A 15,753-nucleotide genomic window follows, 5' to 3' on the forward strand; every position below is an offset into this window, starting at 1 on the left:
TCATCCTTTTAAATATTTTTTTACATTTAATATTTGGAAGCTATAATAGTTAAATTAAACGCACCATTGGATGTTATAGGTTTTTTTTATATAGATTTTTAACAAGAATAACATTGTCAGAATCCTAACCCTTTGTCAGAAAAAGTGTGTGTAAATGAGCTGTGTATTTTTCTGTACTGAAAATGCTCTGAATAGTGAATTTCCACTTTTTTTTGCTGCCTGTACATATCTATCAGTTTGTAAAGTGCAAACTCACAGTTTAACAAATTAGGCTGCATAGGCTCAGGACACGTGTGGTGGTATTTGGGTTTAGATGGCATTATGCAATCATGTTACCTTCATATACTCTAAATGCAGTCTGACTGGTATCGCTTCTCAATGCCACCCAGGTCAATTGCATTGTGTTAGTGTTCCTTTTAGCAGTGAAATAACAGAATACTAAGCATAAGGGAACTTATTAAAGCTGCAGACCAAGCAATATCCTACGTTTTTTTTTTTGTTTTTTTTATCAGTTCTGTACTGAGTAAATACTTGTAGCATTTACATTAAAAAGTCAGATTTTTTTATTACAATGTAACAAGCATTTTGTTTCTATATCAACCATTTACAAAGTCACATCACCTTCCTCTTCTGAAACAGGCTCTGGCACATCTCCTTTTGGACCCTGCCCCCTCTCCAACAGTGCACCAATTGTATCTAGTGACTGCCTGGTCACATGATCTTCCCCACCAAACTTTGCATCTTGGGTACTCATCTGCTATACTGACAGCCATTTAGTGAACCCCCGAGCCGAATCTTCCCCGATCGATCAATGGAGAACGGATCGATCAGCAACTTAGCTAATTACTTATCATTGTGTGGATTTTATTGATGCACATATTAAAGGAAAATAACATTTTTTTTAAAACCTGGCAGCTTGGACTGCTGCTGTAACGCGTTGCATTATTTATCTTAAAAGCACGGTTGGCTGATGCTACCCCAGTAAGGGCTTGAGAAACTATTTTCCTGATATAGGAAATTTAATTTTAAAAAATATGTATAGTTCTAGAAATTTGTTTTTGACCATGTTTAGCAGTGCTTTATATAATATGTTTATCTAAGCCTGTCCCCTCTTGCCCCATTACATTGTATATGAATTGCATGAAGAGCATTTCTGGGAAGGACTGAGCTGAATATGTGACGGTGAGTGAGTAGACGCGACATATCGGAAACGGTGAACATGGACAGTCGGTGAGAAGGGGACACACTTATTTAATACTATACAGAGCTCCTTCAGCACCAGAGCCTCTTATATCTGGCACTGAATGGGGGTTGATATATTTTGGGGTGAAATGTCCCTAATATTTATACACCACTAATTTCAGATTCCGTTCCCTACACCTTGACCCTCCCCTAACTCCACAGACCCCTTCCCCTGCACTCTGAGTTGGGGGATGTGTAAAAGCACCCAGCTGTAAGCAGAAGTTTGGTTACCTGTCAGCTGGCTGATCAGTACTCCGGTCAGCACAGTGCTGAATGTGCCCAGGGTTCCATAGTACAGGTACGACAGGGAGTAAAACTCCTCAGCAATGTCCGTTCTGTGCAGAAAATGGCACTTAGTGTACAAGCCGCTCAACCTGTTCTGGTTACATGATATACTGTATCTATTTGGGGGAGTGAGTATTCTTCACTATTGGAGGTGCCAGCATTGCTGTTTAATAAATACCACTTGGTAATAAGTGGAAGAGAAAATGTCAGTGGACCCTAGATCTATTTGTATCGCCTTTGCTGTTGGGGACAATCCATGGCTCATAGGTTCCTTCTGTCAATTACTGCAGTGAAGACACACTTCTTGGGCCCCTTATGCTTGTGGGCTGTAAGTCAGATCTGTCTGTAAAGTGAGGGGCAGATTCCATGTACCACAAGTCTCTTCTATCTGTCACTGAGTGATGGCGGGAGCAGATTCCATGAGGCATAACTCTGTCACTGTGTCACACTGATAGGAGGAACACACTCCATGTAGGAAGTACAGTGACCCAGTGGTAGGAGTGGTGGTTTCAATATAACCTTACCGATGAGATGGAGCCGTGATGTTTAGTGGAGGGAGAGGCCCGTATATGATCCCTTCACTGGAATTGTATAAGGGGCAGAGGTCTGCGTAGATCGGCAGGCCGCCCATCATCTCTTGGGAGGGGGGATAAAGTGTACCTCCTACTGACACCCAGAAAGACAGGACAAAGCCCACCGCTAGTCCTGAAGACACACCCTGAGGATAAGAGAGTGTAAGTGCGGAGACCGCTAAACATAGAGCCACCCTCTCTGCACACACTTACGGTGATGCCAGCATCGCTAATCATTCATATGATCAACAGATGCACCAGTCTCCCCTCTCATAGCTGCTGCCCCCCCACCAACAACACCATCTACTCATAGAAAGGACATAGACAATATAGCAGTTTGTCACCCCTGTGTATCCCTCCATTTACAGGAATAGGTGTACTGGCTGACGCACTGCTCTAACAGACCCAGGGTTTACAGGCTGGTAGATACAGAGTTAGCACTGGACGTGCATGCCGTCCTCATAAACACACTGTCCACACCATAAATAAATCACAGGCAGTAGCCATGCCAGGCTCCTCACATACACTGCCCTATTAAGCGCCTAACTTATAAACAATAGATAAAGAGCGGGCTGTGTCCTCTCACCCCCACACACACCCCCACACACACACAAATAACCTGCTATAACCTCTCCCAGAAGTGTCTGCATTGTATTCTGTTTCTCTTCAAGCCATTCCTGGCCCCTATGGCAGCAAAGGTTAATACAGAAACCAGGGGCAAATCTGGACTTACAGCAGTGTTGCATGAAACAAAGAACATCCCTAAGATGAAGGCTCCCAGTATTGGGCCGCTGATCACTCCCATCACTGTGAATGACCCCTGTAAGAGAGAGGTAGAGTCAGGAAGCTCCGCAGGCAGACAAAGCCACACCCCTTGCAACCATTACTTCACCTGAAGAACTCCGCCCCTGAGGAACGATGATAAGGCAGCCACAGTAATACAGAAGCAGCCATAGAGCAGAGCTGCAAGAGCGAACAGAGAGATGCAATTTAAAAGACAAAGCATTTTGTAATGGCCACTCTGAGACACAAAAAGCAACATTTCAAGCCGGTATGAAAACACAAAAGCTTGCGCAGCATGGATGACAATTACATAAAAACCTATATGCTCGTTACAATTATAAATGATACATCAACAATAACAACCAGGGTTTTTAGAAGTTGGCAATTCTATCTATATACTAGGAGGAGTAGACCAATTATATACATACAGTACCTTTTATCTTTATCCACAAACAAATCATAGAAACCAAATGTAAAAAAAAAAAATGCCTGCATTTTGACCAACAACCTATAGAAAGATATAATTGCCTATAGTGACTAAGAATGACTATTATCACATTTCTTTTGATTTGCATTTAACTATTTGGGAGCACCACCCCTAACATTGGGGGTTAAGTCACAGTAGCATTAGTTCTAAAAATGTGGACCTTGTGCAATGTTGTTTGGACATTAGCTATTGTAGAAGAGGGAGCCTGAACCAGAATATGGCCCTTCAGGGCTTCTATATACAGTGGTCTGACCTGCAGTATAATGGAGTAAGCTACTCACTACCTGACGGGTGCACACTGACCACTGAGCTCGTTCAGTGTCTGAAACGCAAGCATAATATTACAAGTCTAGGGCTACGGACGGTGCATGTGGCAGAACAGAGACCAAGGAATATTTACATTACAGTGACAAGCAGAATAGGGGACAGTGACAGACAAAAAGGTGACGAGGAAGAAAGTAGACTGATAAAATGGGCAGTGGCAGAGAAAAGAGACAGTAACAGTGAGATGAAGCTGAGGGATCAGGGACAAAGGATATGCTTTGCTAAAATAAGAAGGCCCTTGTAACCCCCCTCAGTGCTTGAACTCCTTGCACATCACTTGCTCCTTTGGCATTGAATGTTTTTTTTTTGGAATAAAGTGTCCCCAGCGTTATACAAAGCTATGTTAGGATTGTCAGTGTCCTGTCCCTCTACGCCCTGTCTGTCTCACTCTGCAAACCCCCTTCTCCTGTGCGCCCCCAAATCCTGCACTTTGTGAGATGGGAAGGCTCTCTGCGAAGGGGAACTCACACAGCCCCTTAGAGATGTGGGTCAGCTTCTTCGTGGACAATGTTGGCATCCATGGCTTTATCAGATCCTCCATGGTTACCGCCGCCATGGCGTTGATACTAGTGGACGCCGTGCTGGGAAGGAAAAAACTGGAGGTGAGGTTGAAAGACAGCTGACAGAGTGGCCAGCGACACAGTCAATTTAACTAATCTGTTTTCCAATTTGTTAACCCAGTGTAATGAGTGTCATAGCGATGTGGGGACTTCTTGCAGATCAAATGAAAAAGGTTCTAATACATGCCAATAATGATGCTCTAGTGAATATTGCTAAAGAGTATCTCTGGACATATTTCCACCCCCCGCCATGCAAAGTCTTCTGCATTGCGTCAGTGCGGTACCCACAGAATGTTCCTTCAGTAGAAGATTCTCCGTTAGAAAGCACAAGCAGCGATACTTGTCAGAAGGCTTCAATAATCTCTCACCTCAGCGTCCCGCTGTAAGCGCAGGCGAGGAAGAGCCCTGGGACACCAGGGTATTGGTCGAAGATTTCCAGTACTAGGTACGGCATGTACTGTAACGAGAGGCACAGGAACAGCAGGGTTTGTTCAGGAGATGGGGGTGACACATAACTAAGGCTTTGTGCAGAAATAAACCCATGTCCATTCATACCACTTCCTGTCTGTGCCACGTTTAGCGCTCTCTATCTCATAACTGCTACTACTCCATATAACCGCTCCCTATTAACTCCTATTGCTATATATTAATCCTCCCTATAATGCCTCCTATTGCTCCATATCTGCTCCCTATAACTCCTATTGCCCCATATCCCTATAACTCCTCTTATTACTCCATATAATCTCTCTATAACTCCTATTGATCCATATAACTCCTCCATTTACTCCATATAACCTCTCCCTATAACTCCTCCTATTGCTCCATATAACCTCTCCCTATAACTCCTCCTATTGCTCCATATAACCTCCCTATAACTCCTCCTATTGCTCCATACAACCGCTCCCTATAACTCCTCCTATTGCTCCATATAACCTCTCCCTATAACTCCTCCTATTGCTCCATATAACCGCTCCCTATAACTCCTCCTATTGCTCCATATAACCTCTCCCTATAACTCCTCCTATTGCTCCCTATACTAGGATCATTGTGTTTCATCTACAATCAAAGCGTTTTGGGGCAGGGCATGGAGTTTCTGCAACTCACTTCAATTAAACACTTTATATACAGGCGCATAATAAAGTTTTACAATGCTGTAAAAAGGGTGTTATTTAATCCTGCTTGTAAAGCAAGCAATTAGACAATTACATTAGACAAACATAATTACGTAATTCATACCATTGTCATATTATAGAAGGGAGGAGGGAAGGAGGTGAGAGAGGAGACTAAATGAAAGATAGGGGAGGTGAATGAGAGAGCCGAATTGAGAGTAAGGTGGGAAAAATAGACGGATATAGAATGAGAGAGAAGAGGGGGGGGGGGAGAGACTCACAGGGCCAGCAACAGGGTGAGAGAGAAACCTGCCCCCCACCCCCTTCCTGGTTAGAGCACTCAACAACCAGGGGCCCAGCTGGAGACTCTAGTCCTGGGCCCCAGGAAAGCTGTCGGTGGCTCTGTTTATATATACATACATTCCAAAAATTGTAGATCTAAACAGTGGAGATTGTTGTACTGCAGGCAGGATGTTGCCAGAGCACTGAGCAAAGAAAATGAATTTACCTCTAAACTACAACAGACAATTCAGCTTTAAATAAATAAATGTCCTACAAGAAACATCTCTCCCTCTGTCCCAGTCAGTATCCCAAACCCCATTCATAATCATTTCAACATTGCGACATGGGGTTTCTTGTGATCCATACAAAAAAAGAAGCAGGAAGTTCGTTCACTCCCCCAAAATAGCCCTGATTGGAACTATCTCTTTGGATGATTCAGAAATCAGTATTTATTATTTAGTGACTTACTGTGTGCTCATTTGCATCCCATTACCCAGAATCCCTTTGCTGTAGTGGCAGAATTGTATGTTAAGAGATAATGGGGAAAGGCAGGGTTGCAGATAGTGTTGCCAGGTGTCCAGTATGGAACCGGACAGCACGGTATTTGGTTACTCTGTCCGGTAAAAAATGAGAGATAATACCGGACATGTATGTGTGCGGGGGGGGGGGGGGGGGGAGACGGACATGTATGTGTGCGGGGGGGGGGGGGGGGGACAGGGGGACATGTATGTGTGCGGTATTAGGTCTCTGGACTTATTAACCAGAGTGTTATTGTCCTGTGTGTATTTATTCTGTTTTGTCCTGGTGTGTCTGTGTGTCTGTACTTGTACTGTTTTGTCCTGGTGTGTGTGTGTGTGTTTTCTATGCCTGTCTTGTGGGGGTGAGGGGGGAGGAGTGAAAGGGGAAGGGGGGTGAGAGGATGAAGGGGGTGGGGTAAGAGGATGAAGGGGGGGGTGAGAGAGGATGAAGGGAGGGGGGGTGAGAGGATGAAGGGGGGGTGAGAGGATGAGGGGGGGAGAGGATGAAGGGGGGGGAGAGGATGAAGGGGGGGGGAGAGGATGAAGGGAGGGGGGTGAGGATGAAGGGAGGGGAGGGGAGAGAGGGTGAGGTGAGATTATGAAGGGAGAGGGGTGAGAGAGGGTGTGGTGAGAGGATGTGGGGTGGGGGGTTAGAGAGGATGATGGGGGAGGGTGAGAGGATGAGGGGAGGGGTAAAGAGGAGGAGGGGAGGATGACAGAGGATGAGGGGAGAGAGGATGAGGAGGGGTGCAACAATCTTGGAATTTGTGGGAGGAGCATTAAGATCAGTATTGCTCGCCATGGTCCTCTATGACTGCAGGTCAGTTATTTATAAATGATCTGACCATTACGTCTTTTGTTCTAAACTTCACTCTAAGCATGCACCAATTTGCACCATTTCATATTCTATTTCCTAAAAAAAATCCTAGTGAGGGCACTCCCTCCCAAGACCCCTCCCCAGACTTTTTACGAAATAGAATATAAATTGGTGCAAATTTTTGTACACTTGGGAGTGAAATTTAGAAAAAATTACGTAACAGTCAGGTCATTTATAAATAACATTCTTCCCCACCAACGATTCTCGCGCGAGTCGCACCTTTCACCATTGTGTCCAGTATTTTTGGACAAGCCACCTGGCAACCCTAGCTGCAGATCTGTCTGACACATGTGAACGTGGTCACACGTGATATTTCTATTTGCTAGACATTATTTATCATTTCTTTTTTTTAAGTCTAAGATCCTTTTTGACTCCGTATGAGGAGATGGGGAATTTCTGAGTTCATTCCCTCTTTCCCTACCTGGTCAGGGGCTGAGACGTATCCGGCGAGCATTGGGTCACAGCTCCGGTACAGCACGAACATGATGATGCCGCAGACCACTGCGCTGCATATGATGAAGCAGAGAGCCACTTGATTCACCAGGATGGCTCTGTGAGCAGAGAAGAACCCGCGCAGAGAGACCCTCAAAATTCAGCCCAACCGAGACCAAAGAGAGTGCCTCCCTCTGCTACCATTGAGGGGGCTTAACCCTGTTCCTGCTAGCGTAACCCCCCTCCCCCCTAGACTGTAATAGCCTCCTGTGTCAGACTTAGATTGCAAGCTCTGCAGGGATTCACTGTGCCTGCAAAATTATATGTACACACTATATAAGGCAAACATATTAGGGAAAGGATGCTGATTATTACGATGGGTTAACCCATTTGCTGACAGAGGTGCATGCAATACATTGTTATCCAGTGTATTTTATGCATATTTAGAGGGAATGAATAATTTGTGCTAATATTTTTTTTCTCTGGCAGTGTACGCAGCGCTGCACATAGACTTTTTCAGGCACAGTGCATTCCTGCCCCATACAGCTTACAATCTAATTTTGCTGCCGGGGGCACAGGCAGTTAAAGTAAGTTGCCCAAGGTCACACAAGGAGAAGTAACACTGCTGTACATTTAGAGGGATACTCAGGATCATTATACAGAGTGGCAGATTGGCTGAGAGTGTATACTTTTACTAAGCAAGTCTCCTGGAACAATACACATCAAGGGGATTTTTAAACTGACAGTAACAAAGGCATTTCCCTACTCTTAGCATCCCCCAAAAAAATCTTTCCTGCATTTCATTAACCAACATTTTTTTAACCCCTGGAGGACCAAAGTGGATTAATTGCTGGGCGCCAAAGGCAAACTCGAAATTCTGGGAGAGTTCGCAATGGTCTGCTAGCCTCTGACGGGGTTAATCTGCAGGCTAGGAGGAGGGGGGAAACGGAGGACAGGGAAGAGATACGGATCACAGCAGGTCACAATCTGGGCTCCTCTTCTATCCAACATTTAGGGACGTTTTATTAAAATCAAATATTTTCTTTTAACATATTATCAAAGTGGAAACCAGAACTGAGAAAATGTGCCAATAAATTGCTTCCAGCAAGATCGTGCTAGTTAAAAAGTGACATTTATTCTCCACTGCCCGGGATTTAACCTTTTTATACATTAGTGCAGGGGGGCTCAACTCCAGTCCCCAAATCCCCCCAACAGGTCAGGTTTTCAGGATATCCCAGCGTTAGCATAGCTGGCTCAGTCAAACACTGAGCCTCTGATTGAGTCACCTGTGCTGAAGCTGGGATATCCTGAAAACCTGTCCTGTGGGGGGGGGGGGGGAGGGGTGAGGAGGGGGGATTGAGGACTGGAGTTTAGCACCCCTCCATTAGAGAATGCTACAAATCAGTGACTCCCAACTCCAGTCCTCAATGACCTCTAATAGTCCAGGTTTTAAGGACATGCTCTCATTAGCACAAGTGGCCCACTCATTTTGACTGAACTACCTGTGCTCAAGCAGGGGTATCCTGAAAATCTGGACTGTTAGCGATCCTTGAAGACTGGAGTTGGGAGCCACTGCTATAGATGGCACATGTAGTGTCACATTCTGCAGGAGTTTCTAGAGAGAGAGGAGAGTACAAGAGGTCACGCTCTGAAAATTAGTCTTTGCATGGGCATGATAGCAGACACAGCTATGAGTGACGTTGACGCCCGAGCTATTTAACTAGGCTTGGATATGGCTTATTTGATGTCCTTTCAGGTACATCTGCTGTATTGTCATGCTCATCTCCTTTGAAATAACTGTTCTGGGCATTGCTGCTTTTGACAAGAAATGAAACGAAGCACAGTGAACATACAGTAAAGTAAATATGCAAAGCATTTGTTATGTAACGTTAATGTTACACTCTTTTAACACCTGTACCATCGAGTCGGGCATACAGTGCATAAAAGGTCAACCAAAATGGATCTCCTCCACAATGGCTTATCTGTCTCTGAAACAACTGCTTTCTGTCCAGATACTGTATTGTGCTTAAACGTCTGACATTGATCAGTCCCAATTCTACATTTGCAACAAGCAGCTGTCTGTGTGCCAAAGGCAAAGATGGCCAGAAAGCCTATGGTGCCTAAAGAAAAAGTACTAAAAGTTCCCAAGTCAAAACATCCTGTTGCAGGAAGGAAATTGGAACTGTCATACATAAGGACATTGAATGGGTTCAAGCGAATGTTGCCGAACCAGACGACCCTCGGTCTACCCAAACTGAAGATGAACAAGAAGTCCCCAGCACCACCTATGCATGGCCAGACGGTCCTCTAACCACAGAAGCCAAACAAGACATCCCCTGCCACACTGATGCACAACCAGACAGACCTCTGACAACAGACACCGAACCAGACATCCCCTGCCCCACCGATGCACAACCAGATGGCCCTCTGACAACGGAAGCAGAACAACACTTCCCCTGTCCCACCGATGTCCCCCTCCGATCACCCAGCCTCTTAGAGAAAGAACACGATTCCACCCTCACACCTTTTGTGAGCCCGAGTTCCGTAGGTCGCAAACTGGAATTTTTAAGTGACTACGGAAGAATTTGCAACACAACAAAGCAATACAGGGAAAGAATGGAGGCAAAGTTGGATCAACTTTTGGAGAGAATGGAGGTGATGGAGAGGGGCATGGTCAACATTGACAATGACATTGCTGGGCTCTATTATTTTGTTTCTGTCCCTCCCCTTGTATGTCCAACGCAGGAGCAGGAGGTTGACCGGGAGGAACACCATCCACCACCTGCACCTTCTTCTTCACTGGAATTGGCCTGCACGCCGCCAAGACAACACACACCACCGGAGGAAAGCATCCTACCAGACACTCTACCCTCACCCATTGACAGAAGCACACCTCTTCCACCAACACCCGCTGCACCCAGAGGTGTACTGGTGCAAATACGAAGCTCCCCAGACCATCTATCCTCGCCCAGTGAATTAAGCACGCCTGCTGCACGACCCTCAGCACCGAGAGTACAGCTTCAAATACAACTCAATCCGGGCACGATCCCAGACATGACGCTAACAGACCTCCCGCAGAGCATACAGGAAAAATACTTTGAGAAGCGCTTGAAAAGTTACCATACTAGCCGTTCTCATTATGAAACACCATGTCATTGTTACATAGTTACATACATCTTCAGTGGTTTAAGGTGGTTAATTATGATGGCAATAGGTGCAAGAAAGCGCTGCCTTCGAATTTGCGCAGAAATATTATGGACGAAATAAAAAGGGCATTTCATTATGACCCGTTTTTTCCCGAGCTGTAAAGACAACATAAATGCCTTTTTAAGGCATAAAAGGCATCTTCCCTGGAACACCCACGGCTATGGGGATGAACACTTATTTAATTAATTTCACAATAATCAACTAAAAATGTACTAGGATTGCTTTTCATATAATAAAAAATAAGTTTTGTTTTATAAAGTGTTCACTGGTTTCATTGTTTTAAGACGTTTTTACACTTTAGCAGTACATTTAATACACTTACAGTAGTACTGTACGTAAAGTACTAAGGTTTTCTAGCCCTTGTCAGCATGTAACATGCAGTACACATTCAGCCTAGCCCTGTTCCTCATGTAACATGCAGTACTGTGAGTTTCATTCAACCTAGCCCTTGTAACATGCACTACATACGTACAGGCATACCCCGCTTTAAGTACACTCACTTTAAGTACACTCGCGAGTAAGTACATGTCGCTCAATAGGCAAACGGCAGTTCACGCATGCGCCTGTCAGTACGTCCTGAACAGCAATACCGACTCCCTACCTGTACCGAAGCTGTACGCAAGCGGGGAGACTATAGAGCCTGTTACAAATGTGTTATTTACATCAGTTATGCACGTATATGACGATTGCAGTACAGTACATGCATCAATAAGTGGAAAAAAGGTAGTGCTTCACTTTAAGTACATTTTCGCTTTACATACATGCTCCGGTCCCATTGCGTACGTTAATGCGGGGTATGCCTGTATATATACAGTATATTTTATGTACAAACGTGTGGTATTCTGTTATTCAGTCCTACAGTACTGTTGGGAGAAATAAAACCAGTGTAAAATTCTCTCCTAATTTGTTTCACTCCGAAATTGAATTGTTATCTTGTTTCGGAGGCTAATCCTGTCTTGGTGATGAGGGTCGGTTGTGGGATGGTAGTTAATATTGCGCATGCGTGCGTGCGAATTATGCTGTGTTCCAAACCTTACATTCTCTTCTCTCAGGTACGGGGGAGGGAGTTTGGCTGGCTGGCGATGGGGGTTGAGGGTTTGTGGATATCATTTAATAGTGTATACAGTATGCAGAGTCTGCAGAGGTTACAGTACTGTAGGCATCACAGAAGGAGACCCTTCTTCTGCACAGCTTGATCCATTAACCGCAACATCAACAAAAAGGTGGAGCGCAGACAATGCAATAAACAAAAATCTAAAGTATATGAGTACACAAGACTTCAGTACTGAATATATATATATATATATTTATTTATCTTTATACGAATGTACTGTATACACACAGATTGCAGTAAGTACGTTTTCATATAATAAAAAATAAGTTTTGTTTTATAAAGTGTTCACTGGTTTCATTATTTTAAGATGTTTTTACTCTTTAGCAGTAACATTCATTACACATTCAGCCTAGCCCTTGTTCTCATGTAACATGCAGTACAGTGAGTGTCACTCAACCTAGCCCTTGTTCTCATGTAACATGCAGTACAGTGAGTGTCACTCAACCTAGCCCTTGTCAGCATGTAACATGCAGTACAGTGAGTGTCACTCAACCTAGCCCTTGTCTACATGTAACATGCAGTACACATTCAGCCTAGCCCTGTTCCTCATGTAACATGTAGTACACATTCAGCCTAGCCCTTGTCTGAGTGTTTTTCCAGCTATACAGGAGGGGACACAATAACTCGCGATCACCGGCTTGAGATTCTGGCTGGTATTGCATATAACGCCACATATCGAATTTCTGCCAGCCTTCAGGTCTCACTTCACCCAGGTTAAATCGTGGATAACTCTCGTAAATTTCTTGGGAAATCTCACATAAGGGACAGGCTCGGGTCAGGAAAACCCCGGATACAAACAGACTACATCTGTATGACAGAAAGCCAAGCATAACATAGGGTCTGAGGTTTTACAGCAGATGGCAAAATAGGCAGACTAGCTACGCCAAGGGGCAGTTATCTGCCGTCAAATTCAATTGGGGTTATTCATTAAACTGCAATTGTACCTATCCAAGGGCACTATCGCAATGCCCACTCTTTGACATCAATGGGAGGTCGTGTGCAGGGCCGCCGACAGGGGGGGGACAGCCGGTACTGCTATCCTGGGCCCGCCATTTAAGGGGCCCGGCCTCCCTACCAGCAACCCTACACTCTCTGCAATCAAGACCGAACCTCCCCTTTCATGGCTGCCGGGACCTCCCCTTTCCTGGATGCCGCTTCCCTCCTACAGGACAGAAGGGCCTTTGCTCAGCCCCGCCCATCTGTCCCTCCCTTCTCCAGATTCTTTGCTGGGCCTTTGCGGGCCTGCTGTGCTCTGCCTTGTGCTGGCCATGCTGCCCCATCCAAGGGCCCCACGTAAGCCCCCATATCCCCCTTATACCACCCTGCCAGGCCCCTTTCTTTCCCCAAGGAGGAGGGGAGCTTATTTGTGTGTTTAGGGGGGCTTATTTGTGTGTGATGGGGGGCTTGTGTGTGTGTGTGTGTAGGGGGGCGTGCACGTGTGTGGAGGGTGGCTTTGTGTGTGTGTGGGACATGGGGGCTTATTTGTGTGTGTGTGTGTGTGTGTGTGTGTATGTGGATGGGGGCTTATTTGTGTGTGTGTGGATGGGGGCTTATTTGTGTGTGTGTGTGTGTGTATGTATGGGGACTTGTTTGTGTGTCTGTGTGTGTGTGTCTGGATGGGGGCTTATTTGTGTGTGTGTGTGTGTGTGGGTGGGTGGATGGAGGCTTATTTGTGTGTGTGTGTGTGTGTATGGGGGCTTATTTGTGTGTGTGTTTTTGTGTGGATGGGGACTTATTTGTGTGTGTGTGTGTGTGTGTGTGTGTGTGTGTATGTGGATGGGGGCTTATTTGTGTGTGGGGGGGGGGCTTATTTGTGTGTGCGTTTTTGTGTGGATGGGGACTTATTTGTGTGTGTGTGTGTGGATGGGGGCTTATTTGTGTGTGTGTGTGGATGGGGGCTTATTTGTGTGTGTCTGTGCGGGTGGGTGGGGGCTTATTTGTGTGTGTGGGGGGAGGCTTATTTGTGTGTGTGTTGATGGAGGCTTATTTGTGTGTGTGTTTGTGTGGGTGGGGGCTTATTTGTGTGTGTTTGTGTGGATGGGCGCTTATTTGTGTGTGTGTGTGTGTGAATGGGGGCTTATTTGTGTGTGTGGATGGGGGTTTATTTGTTTGTGGATGGGGGCTTATTTGTGTGTGTGTGTGTGTGTGTGTGTGTGGAGGGGGCTTATTTGTGTATGTGGGGGGGGAAGGGGGGCTTATCTATGTGTGGTTGTATATTGGGGAGTGGGGTTATTGTATGAGGAGGGGGGAGAAATACATGGGGGGAGGGACAGGTTGGGAGAGGTGAGGAGGGGAGAAAGGGTGATGTGGGAGTGTAAGAGGGGGGTAAGAGCAAGGATGTTTGGGGGGGGAGTTCCCGCGAAACTTAGGTGGGGTGTCCCATTGGAAACTTTAGTCCTGGGCCCCCCCCGGGAAAGCTGTCTGCGGCCCTGGTCTCATGTGATAACGCCCTGATCGCCACTTTCACAGTTTAAGGGATAACCCCCACTGTTTCTATATCCTTAGGTAACTAAGAAAATGCACGGCTTGGGTAAATTTGCCCTTTTTATGTTTCAAACTTGTTTTCCAATTTTTTTTCAATTAATTCACTCCCGGGAGGGCTGATGGGGGAAATATAGATCTATGTAGGTGGAAGGTACAATATGGCACTTAATAGGCAGCCTGGATTAGCCATAAAATAGGCCACACATTTTCCTCCTACCCACCTGTGGAAATCATGGGAACCCTGGAGGAGAGGGTGGAGGGGGGTGGGGGGGCTATGCAAGTTACCCCAGTGTTAGCGCGCCTGCCGGCGAAGAGCCGCGTCGACGCGGCAGCGCTCTGAAAAGACAACAAATGTAGTATTTTCAGGCGGCTGTCGCTTGACGTCAGCGCACGTGAACTGGTTCAGTGAACTAGCTTCGTAACGCCCCCTCCACGCCCCCGCATCGCCAGTTCAATCTCCTGCAGCCAGGTTCACAAATCGCTTGGGCTGCAGGAGTGCGCGCGGCTGCGCGCTCGTTCGCACGCGGCCACGCAGGGACCATAATCCCGGCCTTACCCTTACCATCGCTGCTTGAAAACTACTCGCCCAAAAGAAGGAAACCCAGCACAGTGGCCAATCAAATAGAACCCCAGTTCAAATAGCTTTTGACTATATTTTACTTTCATTTATATAAATAATGTCATGTTTATTTCCTCTGATTAAACAGATAAATTAACTTTGATATAGTAACTCCGTGGTAATGTCACTGCCCTTGAAACGGGTGAACCCCGGGTTCGAATGCCAGTGTCGGCTCTCCATGTGATCTTGGGCAAGTCACGTTATCTACCTGTGCCTCAGGCGCCACAAATTAGCGTGTGAACACTACAGGTGGATATTCTATGTACAGTGCTGCATACACGGTCGGTGCTATGTAAGAAAAAATATATGATTGTTACTCACAGCTTGGCCTCCCGTTCAGTTTTACATGCCACGTAACGTTGAACCTGCGCTTGGTTTACCCCATACATGGACAGCCACAAGAACGTGCCTCCCATTATGAAGGTCCAGAAGGTGTAGCGCCTGCGGGGGTCAAGGTCAAAGCTGCGGAGGCAAAGGGACACCGTCACTGCCATGTCACAGTTATAGCAAACACCAGATAGCCATCCACGATGAACTATTGGTCTCTGTGTCACAGAGTGGGTCACTGGCTCATTGTGTTACTGTGTCACCTTGAGGTTTGTGATAAAGATTCACTGGGACATAAGTCCCACTCCCACCTGCTTGTGCGTCCTTGTATCACCTAGTATCACGACATAATGTTGAAAAGTGTAGGTCTAACTCAATGAGTAGAGTGTCCCTTCTCTCTTTGGGTCACTATGTTACCCTGCAATACAATGCAAGTTTACGGCTCTTTGGTCATTGTCTCTCTGCCACCATGTCACACTAGGACAGACGCAAAGTGCCATGGATCCTGAGTTTTAATGTCCCTGTATCACT

The 15,753-nt window shown here is 45.9% G+C and overlaps 1 protein-coding gene across 1 annotated transcript in view; it reads right to left on the reverse strand.

The window, feature by feature from the left end:
• The window catches only part of SLC5A5 (solute carrier family 5 member 5), a 38,906-nt gene that overhangs the window by 1,608 nt on the left and 21,545 nt on the right, over window positions 1-15,753 (reverse strand). Inside the window, exons 7-14 of the mRNA XM_075611249.1 lie at window positions 15,217-15,357; window positions 7,461-7,590; window positions 4,622-4,710; window positions 4,162-4,274; window positions 2,992-3,062; window positions 2,833-2,919; window positions 2,052-2,245; window positions 1,474-1,577 (exon numbers count right to left, since the gene is read on the reverse strand). Of these exons, the coding sequence (XP_075467364.1) occupies window positions 1,474-1,577; window positions 2,052-2,245; window positions 2,833-2,919; window positions 2,992-3,062; window positions 4,162-4,274; window positions 4,622-4,710; window positions 7,461-7,590; window positions 15,217-15,357 (929 nt within the window). The remainder of the gene's footprint in view (window positions 1-1,473; window positions 1,578-2,051; window positions 2,246-2,832; window positions 2,920-2,991; window positions 3,063-4,161; window positions 4,275-4,621; window positions 4,711-7,460; window positions 7,591-15,216; window positions 15,358-15,753) is intronic.

Source organism: Ascaphus truei, chromosome 8 (genome assembly GCF_040206685.1).
Source record: "Ascaphus truei isolate aAscTru1 chromosome 8, aAscTru1.hap1, whole genome shotgun sequence".
Taxonomy (NCBI): Eukaryota; Metazoa; Chordata; class Amphibia; order Anura; family Ascaphidae; genus Ascaphus; species Ascaphus truei.